The sequence below is a fragment of the Amphiura filiformis genome, chromosome 14 (assembly GCF_039555335.1).
Source record: "Amphiura filiformis chromosome 14, Afil_fr2py, whole genome shotgun sequence".
Taxonomy (NCBI): domain Eukaryota; kingdom Metazoa; phylum Echinodermata; class Ophiuroidea; order Amphilepidida; family Amphiuridae; genus Amphiura; species Amphiura filiformis.
In genome coordinates, this window is record NC_092641.1 from 25,065,419 (window position 1) to 25,082,881 (window position 17,463).

Here is a 17,463-nt window from a genome sequence, read left to right on the forward strand (position 1 = left end):
CATTAATATGTGTAGATAATAAATCAGGAAAAAAAACAGGGGGTGCCGGACCTCACTTTTGAGCTACAGCCGTTTTAAAAGAGGTGTACATTTTCAAAAATCTCTGTACACTTCAATGGCAAAATCAGCAATTTGCCCAAAATATACCACCTTTTGCGTTGTATAAAAAAATTGTTGAGACAAAATTTTTTATATATGTTATGAAAAAGAAAAAGCTCTGTAAAATCGCGCAAAAAAAATTGGGGGTACCGGACCTTGTTTTCACGTAAATTGACCAAAATAGGTCAAAAAAGCATTTTTTCTGCGACACCATGCGTAGTTAATTGCGTACATGGATATTTTGTGCGTACCAACGCGTTGGTATACAAGCGCGATCTGATGCGGATCAGCGTTCGCTTTTACGCATATGGCCACAAAAAGTAATTGTCTGTTTACGCAGGAAAGTTTTCACTGTAAAAAAAAAGTTACCTAAGATACTTCTTAGGCTAAGAAGTGTCCATATTAAATAGGAACAATTATGATGATGTCGACTATAAAAGACTTATAAACCAGGCCTTAAAATTCTTAGCCTAATTCTAATTTGGTGTATTTTGGTCGTACAAACAGGTGTAAGAAAGACTGCCATTCTGCAAAGATATTGGGCCAAAGAGTTATTAAGTTACACAAAGCGAGGAATTTTCAGCTTTATGTTCACCTGACTCGAATGACCAAAAAGAGGATTATCTTATTAAACATGTGAAAGCGAAGCATTTGACACCATGGGCGAAGTGTTTGACTATAATAGGCCTACAATTATTATAGGCATAGGCCTACTTAGCATGCTTAGTGCCGTTTACGAGAGGAAAACTTTTTGGTGTAGAAAACGTTTGGCCAATTATGATATCATAATTTAATGTATGACCCTTTTTTTTTGAAACGGAATAGTTTTGATGGTGTTGTCTATATCGCATGCATTATGAATTCAGTGCACGTAGTAGGTCTTTACCCAATAACACAAAATGCTTTAAACATTTGAACTTTTAAACCATTTTTAAAATAACAATCAAAAACATTGAACACTTGCTGCAAAACATATTCTAATTTGGGACAATGTTGCCAAAAAATTATATGTCTACAATAACATTTTTTAACGTTTTTAATTTTGTTGTAGTATGTTTCATTATGAAACGTTCTACAAACGTAACCTTTAATAGGCCTATAATATAGTGCTTACCCAACATTTAGGCCAAAATATTATTAAAACGAATTAACCAATTTAACCAACACTTGTTTAGGCCTAATGTTAGAAAAAATACCCTGATTCTGTGGGTAGTCTATAACTTCATACCATCTATTGGACCCTACTGTCGTAGGCCTACTTTGGGGTGAATTGGGGATGGGGTCCAGGTCCGTTATCAGTGGAAGCACGCTGGCATTTGGTTTGTACATGTTGTATTTAATATATTAGAAGCGGCCACTTTTTTTTGCGCTCAGCAAACATGGTTTTCTTTATTTTGTGGCCCTAGTTATCGCCGGTCGCGTAAAAATAGCATTGACACGCACAACACGCGATCGTTCTCTCGATGTCTGCAACGCAACGCCGAGCACAACGCGGAGTACGCACGCGTTGAAAACAGGCGCAATAGTCAACTCAAATCGGGTGACGACAGTAAAACCTTAATTCTCCCTCCCTCATTCCACCAATCAATGGATCAATTAATCAATGAATCAATCAATCAATCTTACCTCAGTTTCATCTCCCTGTGCTAAGATGTCTAAATCCTCCTGTAAGCTACAAGCATCAATGGCTTTGGCATATCTCTCCTCATCATAACCTCATCAATCAATCAATCAATCAATCAATCAATCTTACCTCAGTTTCATCTCCCTGTGCTAAGATGTCTAAATCCTCCTGTAAGCTACAAGCATCAATGGCTTTGGCATATCTCTCCTCATCACAACCTCATCAATCAATCAATCAATCAATCAATCTTACCTCAGTTTCATCTCCCTGTGCTAAGATGTCTAAATCCTCCTGTAAGCTACAAGCATCAATGGCTTTGGCATATCTCTCCTCATCACAACCTCATCAATCAATCAATCAATCAATCAATCAATCAATCTTACCTCAGTTTCATCTCCCTGTGCTAAGATGTCTAAATCCTCCTGTAAGCTACAAGCATCAATGGCTTTGTCATACCTCTCCTCATCATAATCATCCCAAAATAAGATGTTTTCTTTTACAGTTGCGTTGAATATACATGCTTGTTGTGAGACATATGCTATGGAACCCTCCAGTCCTATGGTGCCATTCATTTTCACCATACGGCTTAGCAGGGCTGAGATTAATGAGCTTTTACCACTGCCAACACTGCCGCAAATACCTATAAGAGAACCCTAAATTTAAAACAAAAATAAAATAGAAAATACTTAGCATTTGATGGAAATTCATATTATTCCAACAGATCATACATTTACACATACCTGCCAAACTTTGAACTCAGAAATAGGGGTACCTCAAGTTGGTGTCCAATTAGAGCAAAGCCAGGGGAGCATCAAGCGGCCTGCGGTCCAGGGAGCCGCTATTTTTTTGGCCTGTAGCAAAGTTGTAGGAAAGGCTATATTTTGAAGCTCAAAATTGACATCAAGCATACCTGCCAACATTGAAAACCTAGAAAACAGAGTACATGGCGAACGTAGGGCGCTTCGCGCCCGTAGTATCGCCTCTGACAGCGGGGGGTCCAGGGGCCCGCTTAAAAGCCCTTGGTGGGGTCCAGGGGCAAAGCCCCGGTGGGGTTGAGGGGGCGAAGCCCCCCAAAGCTAGAGGGTTTCTACACTGTAAAAACCCTTAAGCCCCTTCACATTAGACACATTTTATAGAAAAACAACAAGGTGAAAATGAAGCCCTAGGCTTTTATACACTTTGAGGAGGGATTTATACTCCATATCTAGCAACAATTTCAACACATATTTGATGACTACAACCTTTGAAAAAAATTTGAAAAAACATTCTGGGACCTGTTTTTATAAGTTTGAAAAATATGCTTCCTTCACACAGAAAATGTGCTTTTAAAAATGCAGTTTCCTATACTTTTGTACATAACGATCATTCGTTGAAGCGATTTTTTGGCTTTATAACAAGGCCTACGTGACTGATAGGACATTGATATGATGCACAATACAAAGGTGAAAATTTTAAAAAAAAATCCCATTTTTTCTTAATTTTTTCAAAGTTTTTGGCAACTTGAGAACCTCTAGACCTATTCTGAAGGTTGCATTTGAAGGAGGGATTTATACTCCATATCTGGCAACAATTTCAACACATATTTGATGACTGAAAAAATGTGAAAAAACATTCTGGGACTTGTTTTTACAAGTTTGAAAAATATGCTTCCTTCACATAGAAAATGTGCTTTTAAAAATGCAGTTTCCTATACTTTTGTACATAACGATCATTCGTTGAAGCGATTTTTTGGCTTTATGACAAGGCCTACGTGACTGATAGGACATTGATATGATGCACAATACAAAGGTGAAAATTTTAAAAAAAAATCCCATTTTTTCTTAATTTTTTCAAAGTTTTTGGCAACTTGAGAACCTCTAGACCTATTCTGAAGGTTGCATTTGAGGAGGGATTTATACTCCATATCTGGCAACAATTTCAACACATATTTGATGACTGAAAAAATGTGAAAAAACATTCTGGGACTTGTTTTTACAAGTTTGAAAAATATGCTTCCTTCACATAGAAAATGTGCTTTTAAAAATGCAGTTTCCTATACTTTTGTACATAACGATCATTCGTTGAAAAAACATGTCAAAGTTTTTGTTGACTTTGGAGAAACACTAGACGTATTCTGAAGTGCTAGGATCATTCACAGATGATTTGAAAAAAAAATTGGAAAAAAATACAAAAAAATTACAGTTTGTTACTTTGTTATCTATAATATGGAAACCACTAACTAATGTTTACCTCTTCATCTATCACAATATTATACATGCATTGGTTTTCCATGCATTTTATAATATGTGCTAGATGAAGAGGTAAACATTAGTTAGTGGTTTCCATATTAAAGATAACAAACTGTAATTTTTTTGTAATTTTTCAATTGTTTTTAAATTAACTGTGAATGATCCTAGCACTTCAGAATAGGTCCAGTGGTTCTCAAAGTCACCAAAACTTTGGAAAAGAAATTTAAAAAAATTATTAAAAAAAAAAAAAAAAAAATTTTTCCCCAGAAAATCGGAGTACTCCGATTTTCGGGGGTTTAAAACGCGGGAAATCGGAGTAACTCCGCGAAAATCGGAGTAGTTGGCAGGTATGATCAAGGATGTTCATTTAAACTTCCAAATTTGGGGTTGCAAAACTAATTTCATACCTGTGAAACACATTTCATATACCGTATTTCCTCGAATAAACGCCCCTGGGGGCATTGCATTTTCCAAACGGGGGTGTTTATTACAGTCATTTTTTGCACGACAATTCCCGTTAAAATCATTAGCTAAGCTTAAAAGTCACGCTAAAATGACGAACTATGAACTAGAAACACTGACTTTTGGTTCACTTCCGGGTTTCCGATTTTCGCCGATCATTGCTGCTATTATTGACCATGTGAGCAACTTGGTAAGCTTACTACACAAGATAGCATGGAAATATGGGCATTTTTGAAACATCTTGGTTGAAAAAAGTGGTGGGGGCGTTTATTTGAGGTGGGGTGACTATTCGAGGAAATACGGTACTTGAAATAATTCGGCTAAAACATATGATTTACATACAGTATTCAACAATTACAAGCGCATATTTTGGGGTGTGGCTTTGGGGCGAGCCCCGGGTAAAAGCAGAGCGCTGCAAACAAGAAGATGCAGCGGAAGTTGAAGGGGCGGCAAAAAGAATTATTAAAGAAAAAAAGGCAGAAGAATTATGAGGAGCGGCCATGGTACGCCACTGAATTAGCTTTGTATAACAAATTTTGAAGACATAAAAGATCTGGTATATTGTTCGATGGTTGGTATAAACGCAATCTTAGCCAATCACAAACTGCATTATAATTTGCCATTGGCATACTGTTTGTGTTCAAGGAGTGGAAGGAGACTGCTGAGGAGACAAACACACAATGTCATCACCCAATAATATACATACCTTTTTAACAACCAAATTCATATCAAAAAGACATGTGACTAAATGCGAGTTGTCATCTAGCAAAATCTCCATTTCTCCATTTGTCTGCTGTAGCTCCATTTCTCCATTCTTCTGCTGTTGCTGATTATCTTTCCCTTCCTCCAGCTGCTGTTTCTGTAAACTTGCATTGCTGGACTCTGAAGAGTCAGTACTCTCTTTATCCCATGCAAATGTGGCGTTGCTGATTTCTATGGCATTCTCTGGGTTGTTAGGCTTGTTTTGAATGGGCTCCATTTCTTCCATTAGCAATAATTCCTGCACAATAAGATGAATAACAAAATTCACAATGTCAAATTTGAAAGGCATAACAAAATCAAACACAGACTAGACCCAAGGAGTATGACTCTACCATAATTGGATGTCGCTCATGGGGGGCAAAATAGTGATTGGAATTTTCCATGCCTGTGCCCTCTAAGCGTACTCGAATTCAGCTGACGCTGGTACAGCGTACAGACCTGGCGACATCGCTTATCTTACACGCGAAGTTTCTTTTGTGTATGCTCACACCATTTACGCTATCTTTGTGGTTGCTCGCGCGTTACCTGACTTAGCGTCGATCCCCTAAGGCAACATGCCATGTTTCCACGGTATGAGTGCACCTATAATACTCTCCGCCTAGCAGTTCTTCATTGCCCTCTCTGATGATCTTTTCACAGTGAGGCAGTTATTTATATACTGGGGGAAGAGCCCATTCAGAGATGCAAACACATACAGCAATACCTTATACACAAAATGCTCTATCCCATTTAAAATCCACACTACCACTGTGGAAGATTTTGGAAATATCTTCCATCCTCTGAGAAAAATTCAACCTGAATCTTACACTTAAGGAGGGCGAGTTTCAAATGGACCTGTTAAAGTTGTGAAATAAATGTTTCTTGAACTGAATTGAATTGATTTGAATGTGTTCATTCAATTTGAAATTCATACTCCCCTATGGAAGATATATCCAAAATCTTCCCGAGGGGGAGAGTGGATTTTAAATGGAATAGCCCAATCCTTTCAATGACTTGCATCCCTATTATAGATGCTGATTCCATTACACAGGCGCATAACCAGTCTTGGTGTATAAAGGGTGCAAAAGCCCATTCATTGAGAAATTTATCCAGATAGGCATGAAATTCCAAATTAGCCAAAGGATAAATCTAAAGAGCACCGACTCTGCCATGTTTGCGTGAAGCTCATGTAGGGCAAATAGTGTACCTCTGAATAATCATGCCATGCACCAATTAAACTTGCTTGCGTTCTGCATGTAAAGCGTTGTGCCAACAATGCACGATAAGCACTTAGTGGGCAAACTTTATAACGCTTAAGCTTGAAGACACAAATTATCTTCGAAGAATGAGAATAAACAATATGAATTTTTGTTTTTACTATCCTCGACTCTGTGATAGATGGCAGGCAGGTCCAATATTTTATCGAAGTGCTTATCAAGCGCACCACTACTCAAAATATATGACCTGCCTGTTATCCATCACATGGTAGAGGACAGTAAAAACAAAACTCATATCGTAAAGTCAATATTGTTACCATCTTCGTAACATAACACATATACGCCGGTTCTTAGACAGAGACACATGCCACCACATGGTTAAGTCATTAATTCTTTCTCGTCTCGACTATGCCAATGCAGTTCTACTTGGAGCAAATGCAACTGATATCGCGAGACTTCAGAGACTCCAAAATTGGGCGGCAAAACTGACTTACGATCTAAAACTGACACTACCAGACTCACTGAACAAACTTTCACACCTCGCGCTCTTCAATCTGCTGCCGACAGATCATTCACATATGTTGCTCCCCGGTTGTGGAACGCTTTACCATCTGCTCTGCGTTCTGTGCCATCACTTCAATGTTTAAGAAAGGACTTAAAACACACCTTTTCACATAATGATTTTCTTTTGTTTCATATTTTTTGCTTGCTTTTATATTGTTTGTTATTTATTATATAGTGTATCATCACACACGCTGTGATCTCTATGAAACAGCGTGTCATAAATACTGTGTATGTATGTATGTATGTATGTCAATACTCACCTTGACCCGTGGCATAGCCACCTGTGTTTCTGCCATTGCCTTGGCAGCAAAAGGTGCTCCAACAATAACGATGCGAATAGCATTCAACAATGCCAAGTAGGTGAAAGCCTGTAATGAATCATTAAAAAGAAAATAATTAGATTTCAAATAGAATAGCCCATTCTTCTCTCCATATTAAAGCAAATAACAACACTGCTTGCACCTTTTATTTTTTTGATATCTTAATATATCATGGGTCAATCATTTAATGTCAGACACTGTTCTCTGACGATGCCCAGGTTAGGTTGTACAAACAGACAGGTGTAACCCTGATCGGAACTGGGTGCGAGATCTTCGTCATTCACTGCAGCTGTCCCGCTATTCAATTCAGAGAATGGATAAAAAGTTTTACATATTGCCCTTCACCAGGAATTGAACAAGGGACCTCTTGCACCAGCTTCAAAGACCTTAACTGCTAGGCCATGTTGCTCTCATCGCTGCTTGCACCATCAGGTACCCGAGTCAAAGACCATAACTGCTAGGCAATGTTGCTCTCATCACTGCTTGCACTATCAGGTCCCTGAGTCAAAGACCTTAACTGCTAGGCCATGTTGGTCTCATCGCTGCTTGCACCATCAGGTACCCGAGTCAAAGACCATAACTGCTAGGCCATGTTGCTCTCATCGCTGCTTGCACCATCAGGTACCCGAGTCAAAGACCATAACTGCTAGGCCATGTTGCTATCATCGCTGCTTGCACCATCAGGTACCAGAGTCAAAGACCTTAACTGCTAGACCATGATGCTATCATCGCTGTTTGCACTATCACATACCAGAATTGAACGATTTATGGATTTAGGTAACCTAACTCAACAGAGAATGTGGAAATTCTTTTATTCTGTTCTGCATTTTTGTCTTTTATTGACCATCCTACATTTTGCTGGCAGAAAAGAATGGCACTTGTTTACAATACAATTGAGAGTGTACACAGCATTAACAATGAAGTGGGGTTCTGATTGGCTAATTCAATCGTCTTTTACAATCATAACAACAGTCCAATACGATTGGCCAAGTGTTTGTGTCGGCACAGAGTGCCGCTCATGAAGGGACACAAAGCTCCACCTATGTCAATCATTAACAGGGTGCTTGTGTCTATCCGAGCAAGAGCGTGCCATTCTTTTCTGAAAGCCAGAGTATGTAGTATACCGTAGAATTCCGTCTTCACGCATATATGACTCTAAATGAGGGTTTTTTTGACCAAAAATACAAAAGGCAGACACCCTCCACAAAATCATTATTTGGAGTTTGAGCAACTGTATTCAGGTGGCTGTGCAAATATATATTATTGTAAGACCAATCTATTGTAATGTTTGGAGGGTGTCTGCCATTTGTCTCTTTCACCGAAAAAAAAAAACCTTGAGGCATGTAAGCTTTTACATCGAATTCTAGCATACATCATTTCCGCTTTGCATTGCCACATGCTAAATGGGATGAAGTCTTCTTAATTGTGGCTAAGAAACACACATATATACTTAAACAAACAAACAAACCTGTGGTACGTCTATGTCGTAGCCCAATCCTGTATGAAGGATGATGGTAAAGGTTGCACTGATGATAGGCACAACAGGTAGTGTACCAGTGCTTATGCCTTGTACATAGCCAGCCTTCTCCAGGACACTACGTTCTTCATCGCGTATAGCTGAAAATTGAAGGAACAGTAATTTTGTATTAGGGCTCATATTGAAATACCCTACCACGTTTTCACACAGAAAGAAGGCAGGATTCCCCTCGCTAAGCGAGCGTCTCAGGAAAGCTCAGTCATAAAACGGATGGATTATATGCATCAGTGATACACCCTGCCCACGATTTTCACATACGACGGCTAGCACAGGACCGCTGCAGGATGGCGCACACCCTCCTGTGTAAGGGAATTTCAATATGAGCCCTTACAATCATTATTGTCACGTTACTATACAAATCAAACCACAAACTTATTAATGGAAGAACAGTATATTAATTCCTTCAGCGGTATCTGACGTTACTATGATAGTATCAGTGGCGTACCATGGCCGATCCTACCCTGGGGGCTGCAGAAAAGCTAAATTTTGCCACCCCTTCATCAGCAGCCAAAAAAGGTTGACCCAATTTTTTTATTAGATGGTTTGAAAAAGTGAAGAGCAAACAAACAAAAAAACATGATTATAGGCCCATTATAGGCCAAAAAATATGCCCATGATGAGTATGCCCTACGACCTAATATGCTACGACAAAAGGGATCAACTGACATTTTGCCAAAATTGAGTTAACCTTACAGCATTTAAGGGTACTGATCTTTATATCATCCTGTGGACATGGCCTTGAAACTCAGAAATAAATACATGTAGATAATAAAATCAGACAGAACCTCTCATACCATGCAACTTGGTATTTAAAAAAAGATCATGATCATAGTTATGGGGTTGTAATCTTACCTCCTATTTGCTTTGAAAAATGGAATCTCCCAAGCGTACATCTTGATAAGCTTAATGCAAGTGATAACTTCACTCATGAGACGTACGCGTTTATCTGTGATTTTAATGCAGTGTTGACGGAAGTTTGTTATCATAGTTTATGGGGTTGCGATCTTACCTCCTATTTGCTTTGAGAATGGAATCTCCCAAGCGTACATCTTGATAAGCTTAATGCAAGTGATAACTTCACTCATGAGACGTACACGTTTATCTGTGATTTTAATGCAGTCTTGACGGTAGCGAGTTATCAGTTGGACCAAGAACCCCTGTATATCAATAAACACAAAACAAACCAATTGACAAAGTATTAAAACAACTCGACTCATTTTTTTCCTTTATAAAAATGCTGGAGTGCATGAACAATAGCGTAGATGAGGAGTGACACAGGTCAAGAACTTAAATAGGCACCTAGGTCCGGGACCTAGGCACTATAAAAGACAACCACATCAGTGGTTCACAGCAGCTTAGGAAGGAACAACAGGAGTGAAGGGATACCATGATTTTGCACCGACAAAAACTGATTTATCGCTAGCCGCATACTTAGGCCATGAGAATGAAAGTACGGTAGATTTACATCCATAAATTTTTCAAATGGCATGCGGCTTGTTTCGTATAGTTTGATGCTTCAACAATGTAATTACAATCAACACACATCCAAACTTGTACCATTAAGTTAACGCTTTTAAACAAATGCAACATAGAGGAGTCTATGCTGCTACCAGGTACTGCCACTTTTATTTTTTCCATTGCGAAAACATGCATCATGACTAGACTCACATGAAAATGAAAGAAGTCAGCAACAACCAAAAATCTACTAATAAACTAATAATCTAATTTAATACTATTAAATTATGACATCACATGATGCTACATCATGTGATCACACTAGAAATCGCAAAGACTTGATCAGTACACTTTTATGAATGAAAAATTACCTCTTGTATGCTTTGATAGATTGCTTCTGCAGGGATGTCATGATTTGGAACATGAACTTGAGTGACGGAGAGCCATTTTATGTAAACAATGATCAGGAGCATGCAGGCAGTCAAAGCAAATTTAAAACTTTTATTCTCATGGCCCACAGCGACAATGTCAGGTAAATAATTATATTATACAGGCAGGGAAACTTAATCAATACACATGTATCACGCCGCCGATAACAATAATTAAGAAATAAAGGGTAATGCATTATCCTTTACACCCAAATAATGTGTTTGAGGCATTAAAAACGTAAATAATGGGTGAGCCGCAGCCGCACCCCTTATTTAAACGCTTTTACTGCCGAGACACATTATTTTGTGTGAAGGATAATGCTGCACCTTTATTTCTATTCTATTACCGTATTCGTCCGAGTATAGTCCCACGTTCGAGTATAATCCCACCCCCCATTTTTCGAAAAATTTCAGAAATTGTAAAAAAAAAAAAAAAAAAAAAATTTTTTTTTTATAAGTTTTTTCGGTTTTGAGTGTCCTGGACCTAGACCTAGATGCTAGGATCATTCATGGTTGACCTAAAAAAAAAAAAAAAAAAAAAAAAAAAAAAAATTCAAGATATTTTGTATTTTAATATGAAAATTGATAATTTGTATTCATGTCATACTCTATTAATGATTTCAAAATGCATTGAATTTGAATGCATTTTGAAATCATTAATTGAGTATGACATGAAAACAAAGTATCAATTTTCATATTAAAAATACAAAATATCTTGAAATTTTTTTTTTTTTTTTTAGGTCAACCATGAATGATCCTAGCATCTAGGTCTAGGTCCAGGGACACTCAAAAACCGGAAAAAATAAACTTTAAAAAAATTTTTTTTTTTTTTTTTTAAATTATCCCACCCCCAATTGTGAAAAATGTTCACATAAAAAACGGGTGGGACTATACTCGGACCAGTACGGTACCAGAAAATTGTGCGATTTAAAGAGAAAATATCATTTTTTGGCACAAATATTTTAAGTTGTTTACTTCAAGGTGGAGCACGTGCGGCGTTAGTGACAGCGCGTGATCGCGGAAATATTGCAGCGTAAGCATGCGTGATGTTGTGCGTAGAATGTGTTAAGGCGCTCACGACCCATTATTGCAGAATAATGGGCTCTCACGTGACGTGTTATAACGAATCACAGTGCGCGATTTTGAATAATGGGTTGTAAGAGTAATAGAATACAAAATAGAGGTAACATTTCTATTCGCTAAATCAAGGATAACTACCCTATTGTTAGTAACGATCAAACAGAATAAAAATCTTACATTGTTGAGGTGACAATAAAATAAGCAGTGTCTCGCTGTCTCAATAGAATTCCTGAACGATTAAACCACATGGTGCCAATGAGATAATTTGAAGTTACCGCTTGTGCTCTTGTCTTTTTCAGGTGGGCTACGACAATTGGGCAGCCGAGTTGAGCACTAGCGTAGAGCGGATTTTATATAAGCAGAACAAAAAATTGACTGCTGCCCTTATTTGTCAAAGGCCCTGCAGGTTTACAAAACATATGGTACTAGCGCAGTGTAGACTACGGCATGCAGCAGGAGGTAGTCTACAATCACTGACATCTACACAGGTCAGTGACCAGGCTATTGTCAATAGCCTAAGTCGGGGGTCCCTCGGCCCATAGCCTCAAAACTATTAAACAGGTCGGAACAAATAGGCATGTGGATTCAGTCTTCCATCATGGCGATTTCTGCCATGAAGATATCGGGGCGATGACACTGTGCGGCCTAAGTAAATATTCCCCAGATTTATGCTTTTTTCACGTCTGGCCCCAAGGGGCCAGATGCATTTAGTGTCGGGACTAAATCCCCAGGGAGTTCCAGTGACACATTCTAGAAGTTATCTGTTATAACTCAGCTGAAGATGTGATCATTGATACTGAGACAGCGACTGAGGCAGAGATGGGATTTGACCGACCAGCCTTTTATGACTCTTTAGGGTAAGGCTGCTTATGGTGTCATAAATTTAGTAGGAAGAATTGTGGCCATAATAGGTTCATACATGTAGGTCAACGCTAGAAAGTACAATATAATAAATCAGAAGATTATATGAACATAGTCGTGTGTTGCCATAATATTAATGTATTACATTATATTGCTGTAATTTTTGTAATAAATGTTCCTCCAAACTTAATGATATCCCGGGAATGATATGAAATAGTATAATTTGAAACTATTTTTTGTTCTCTAATTATATTACACAAATTGTGAAGCACGCTGGTAAAGTAATCAGTAAAATGGTGTTTGTTTACTATTGTTTAAAATTAATCCGAACACTTGATTAGGCTGATGAGTTAAGCTATGGATGATAAGGTATGTTGAAACATATACCATGAGATTGTGGTTATATTCCTGCTTGATTGTTGAACATTGTAGAGTAAGAATTGGTATTATTTGATATCAGGCCTACTTATTGTATAGCCAGATAGGCCTTTGATCAGTAGTTATAATATTAGGTAAATGTTGAGAGAGTTAATTCATTCTTTCATATTTATAATTATTTTTGGATCATAATAATATTCTCCAAATTGTACCCTGATATTAAGATGCACCGATTTATCTTAATACAGCAGTATATAGGCATATTTGGCCCTTGAGCTTGACCTGTAGGTGAGGCCAAGTTCGCAAGTTCTGTCCCTGGCAGAAGTTTTGATCGTTAATCTCTCCTCACCATCCTCCTCTCATTCAACATTTGTCGAGAATCCTATGTCTGTGATAAATATGTTTTATTGAGTATACATTAGCATGACCAATAGTGTGTTTTGAGGTCACAGGATTCACATGCTAAAAACTTTTTACCATGGCAACCAATTTCTTGTGTTGTTATTTTCAAGTGTATTATACTCCATTCAGTGTAAGCAGTCAGTTGAACCTCACTTTAGTTGGTATAGTAATCTTTTGAAAAACTGTCTCCTCCTCCCTCCTCCTCCTCCTCCTTCTCCTCATATGGCCAAAATGTGATTTTCACTAAAAATGCTTCTTCTTCCACAAATTACATAACACAATGTCGTCACTTGCATACCTGCATCGCCTTTAGCCAGTGTCTAAAAGTTGTACAAAGAATTGGGGTCAAAGGTCATTAAGGGGTAAAATCTTACAATTGCATTATCTCAACATCCGTAAGGGGTATGGGGCTCAAACTCAGTGACAACAAATCTCATGACCAGGGAACATTTCACAGGGGTCAGGTCAAAGGTCATGCAGAGGTCAAATTTTTAAGAAAGGCATTTTCTGTACATCTGTAATGGGTGCACGGGACTCAAACTCTGTGACAACAAACTTAATGACCAGGGGAATATTTTGGAACACTTTGCAGGGGTCAGGTCAAAGGTTATCTTGGGTCAAATCTTACAATTTCCTTTTCTGGACATCTGTAAGGGATATGGGGCTCAAACTCAGTGACAACAAATCTCATGACCAGGGAACATTTTGTAGGGGTCAGGTCAAAGGTCAAATTTTAGAAATGCATTTTTTGGACATCTGTAAGGGGTACGAGGCTCAAACTTGGTGACAACAAACTTAAATGACCAGGGGGAATTTGTTGGAACACTTTGCAGGGTCAGGTTAAAGGTTATCTGGGGTCAAATCTTATACCGTAATTTTATTGTCTGTAAGGGGTATAGGGGCTTAATTTCGTGACAACAAACCTTGTGGCCGGGAAACATTAAGGTCAAAGGTCAGGTCAAACAGCCATTAAAGGGTTACATGCCTTGCGATTGCCTGCGCTCTGTGAGCGTAAATTATCTCTAGTCATTTTTATATTTATGTTGATTAATAAAAAGTCATGAGAATATACTAGTACTTGGATCCTGATTCGTCAAGTCTGTTTCCATGACCACAACGCATCCAATCTTTTCTCTGGACCAGACGCATCCCTTTTTAAAGGGATTTTTATTAAGATGCAAGTCAGACAGTCAACTGTAACCAGGTCATAGCCTTGAGCAGCTACTGCTAATATTTGTAAATACTAGACTATAGTCCACTTAGTTGTGCAAATATTTTGTATCTTATCAGACAATTTGTTCAACTTGTGGAAACCTCAAAACCCAAACACCGGTTACCATGGAAACTTGGTCTGGTTTCTGTTTGGAACAATAGCAGACGATTAAATTGCTGGTTGCTGAAGCCATCCCTTACCTGTAGCGGATAGAACATGAGAAAGCATATTGTCCCAAGAAGCCCTGTCCATCCAAGGATTACACCAGAGGCAATAAGACCAAACACACATACAAAAGGGCCACTGATCCCCAGAGGTAGATACATGCCGAGATCAAACACTCTTTGGCTGTCGTTTGTACACAGATTAATAAGCTGAAATGACAAAAAAAAAGAAAGAAAGAAAAGTGCTGTGATTTATAGTGCAGGCATCAAAACCACGTTTCTGTACCATTTTCTGTGAAATTGATTCAGAAATAGGCTGAAAAACACTGAAAACAATAACAAAAAAATGCTGAAATCAGCTAAAATGCTGATTATTTTCATGCCTGATAGTGCCCTACATGCAGGCACAATGTCTAGATGTTGATCTCCAAGCCTCAGCACACTTTACAGGTTGTCCCTGACCACTACAGCCCTACATCATTCCATAAACCATTTAACAACAACTCGGGACTTTACTGCTTAGAAGCGTCCACCCTAGAGATTCTACAATTGACCATCGCATCCAGGATAGCTCTCAGAGTTTCGTACGAGTTACAACAAGACAATTAACAGTAAGCTTCTTGTTCAGGGGAATTGCAAGCCAAAATTTTTTCCATGAGAGCATACTAAACCACTTCCAAGGTTTGAACCTGCAACCTCTCGCTTTATCAACTCGACTGCTATGAACAAACAAATGAGCTATTCTAATTGAATTCCATTTCCATAACCCTCCTATGACTTTAATCTTTCATACAGGGAGTATGAATTTTAAATGGTGTTACCTAAATGGGTGTTTCCATCTGAAGTCTAAAAAACCAGAAAAAAACAGGGTACATGTATCTTTGGGGTGGCATATTGAGTTCCCCCCAAACCTGTTAAATTAAGCAAAACTTACACCATCATATTTGTGACCCCTCAGCACAACTGAGCCCGGATGTCGCCAGTGCCACTATTGAGATATACTCCATCGAACTTAACAATAAGCAATAGGAAACAAAGGATTTATTGACTGTTTTATTGATTTTTCACTACTTAAATGTCAAGTACTATAGACATGATATACATCATTTTAAAGCTAATTTCAAGCAAAATATTTTGGTTGAATATCTCAAAAATGATGATTGGCGACTTCAGGGCTCAGTTGTGCTGAGGGGTCACATTTGTGTGTGTTAGGCAGGAAAAACCTCCTATGTGTCATTGGCCCCTGATGTTTAAAGCAAAACCTCCTATGTAACCTCTTGGCAGTTTTGTTTTAAATATGTTCAGGGGCCACAGACACACAGGACATTAAATTTTTCCTGCCCAACAACAATATCTGATAGCTTACCTCACCGACAGATTTACCCTTTAAACTCCGCAGTCGTGCAATCTTGTGATAAACCATCGCCACCAAAGCTGCCCGTGCCCTTCCACCCACACGGGTACCCACGTAGAAAGACCAACCGGTAGTAGTAGCCGCTGTAACTTGGAGACACACGAATGCTACGACTAATAAGGAGCCGTAAACGAAGTCGGGCTCAGGTGATTGCGTGAAGGCTATGAGTCTACGCATTACGACGGTCTGAAATAAATGGATTGACAACAAGTTAACTTATGGTCATGTGTAATACTGATCAAATGACTGGCCTAGCTATAAGAGCTATTTTGATTGGTTACACAGAGGCCTATATCATGTATTGAGCCAATCAGAGATAGAAGGGTATAAGTAATTAAAGGTATTTTTGATTGGTTACTCAGGTCATTCAATCATGTAATGAACCAATCAGGGGCTCTGTAACCCTTTGTGGCAGGCAGCGCTGCATAGTGTTAGACATCGACCCTGTTTGGGACAACTTCCTGACCCCCCGGAACCGAGGGGGCGCCACATCTTCTTGTTTGATGTCATCTACATCTGTGACTTCAACAACTCTTCCTATACCTTTGTACAGTAGCCAAGCGTTGTTAATCTGTGATGAATCCACAGTCGTGAGCGCGTAAAATTCATCATACCGGGAACTTGTGCGTAAACACTCTCTATTATAATGGCAGCAGCTAAATCATTACCGCTTTATTCTTTAGTTTTATTGCTCGCCTTTTGTTTAGTTTTATTGCTGATATTTGTCAACTAGACGATCTTTAGCTTGTTTTTGTTGTTGTAAGGGATTCAATCATGTTTCACCGTTGTTCATCACCGATAAACAACTCGCGTCCAGTGCCGTTTACTTCGCTTGGGCAAAAGCTGCCCTTGCGAAGTAAACCATGCAGACGACGCGGATGCACCGTTTTTAACGGTGATGAACAATGGTGAAACATGATTGAATCCCTAAATCATTGGAGGTGTCTCAACAACATCACTAGCAACAAATCTTCAGTTGACCCGGTGAAAGCGCTTCAGTACAGTGAGTGTACCAAATTTGAGTAGCGTAGAAGTGCTTTCTATTTATGTTTACCACTATGTATGAATATACATCATTATTTATATTCATTACCCGGTACCATATTTTGCGATAAAAAGCAGGTGTGCAACTAGTAAATCTAGTATTTTTCCTTTGACTAGTTTCCGCAACCATACGCCAATCAATCAGATCAGGTGATAATTTGTCCACAAGGTTGATTTCATCACATTTCCAACCATAATTGTTGAAGAGTTCCACATAAATTATGCAAATTCA

General features: G+C 38.6%; 1 protein-coding gene across 1 annotated transcript in view; it reads right to left on the bottom strand.

The window, feature by feature from the left end:
• The window catches only part of LOC140169307 (ATP-binding cassette sub-family C member 5-like), a 69,555-nt gene that overhangs the window by 16,419 nt on the left and 35,673 nt on the right, over window positions 1-17,463 (bottom strand). The window contains exons 5-11 of the mRNA XM_072192565.1: window positions 16,140-16,373; window positions 14,810-14,983; window positions 9,802-9,949; window positions 8,724-8,872; window positions 7,196-7,303; window positions 5,120-5,413; window positions 2,107-2,376 (exon numbers count right to left, since the gene is read on the bottom strand). Of these exons, the coding sequence (XP_072048666.1) occupies window positions 2,107-2,376; window positions 5,120-5,413; window positions 7,196-7,303; window positions 8,724-8,872; window positions 9,802-9,949; window positions 14,810-14,983; window positions 16,140-16,373 (1,377 nt within the window). The remainder of the gene's footprint in view (window positions 1-2,106; window positions 2,377-5,119; window positions 5,414-7,195; window positions 7,304-8,723; window positions 8,873-9,801; window positions 9,950-14,809; window positions 14,984-16,139; window positions 16,374-17,463) is intronic.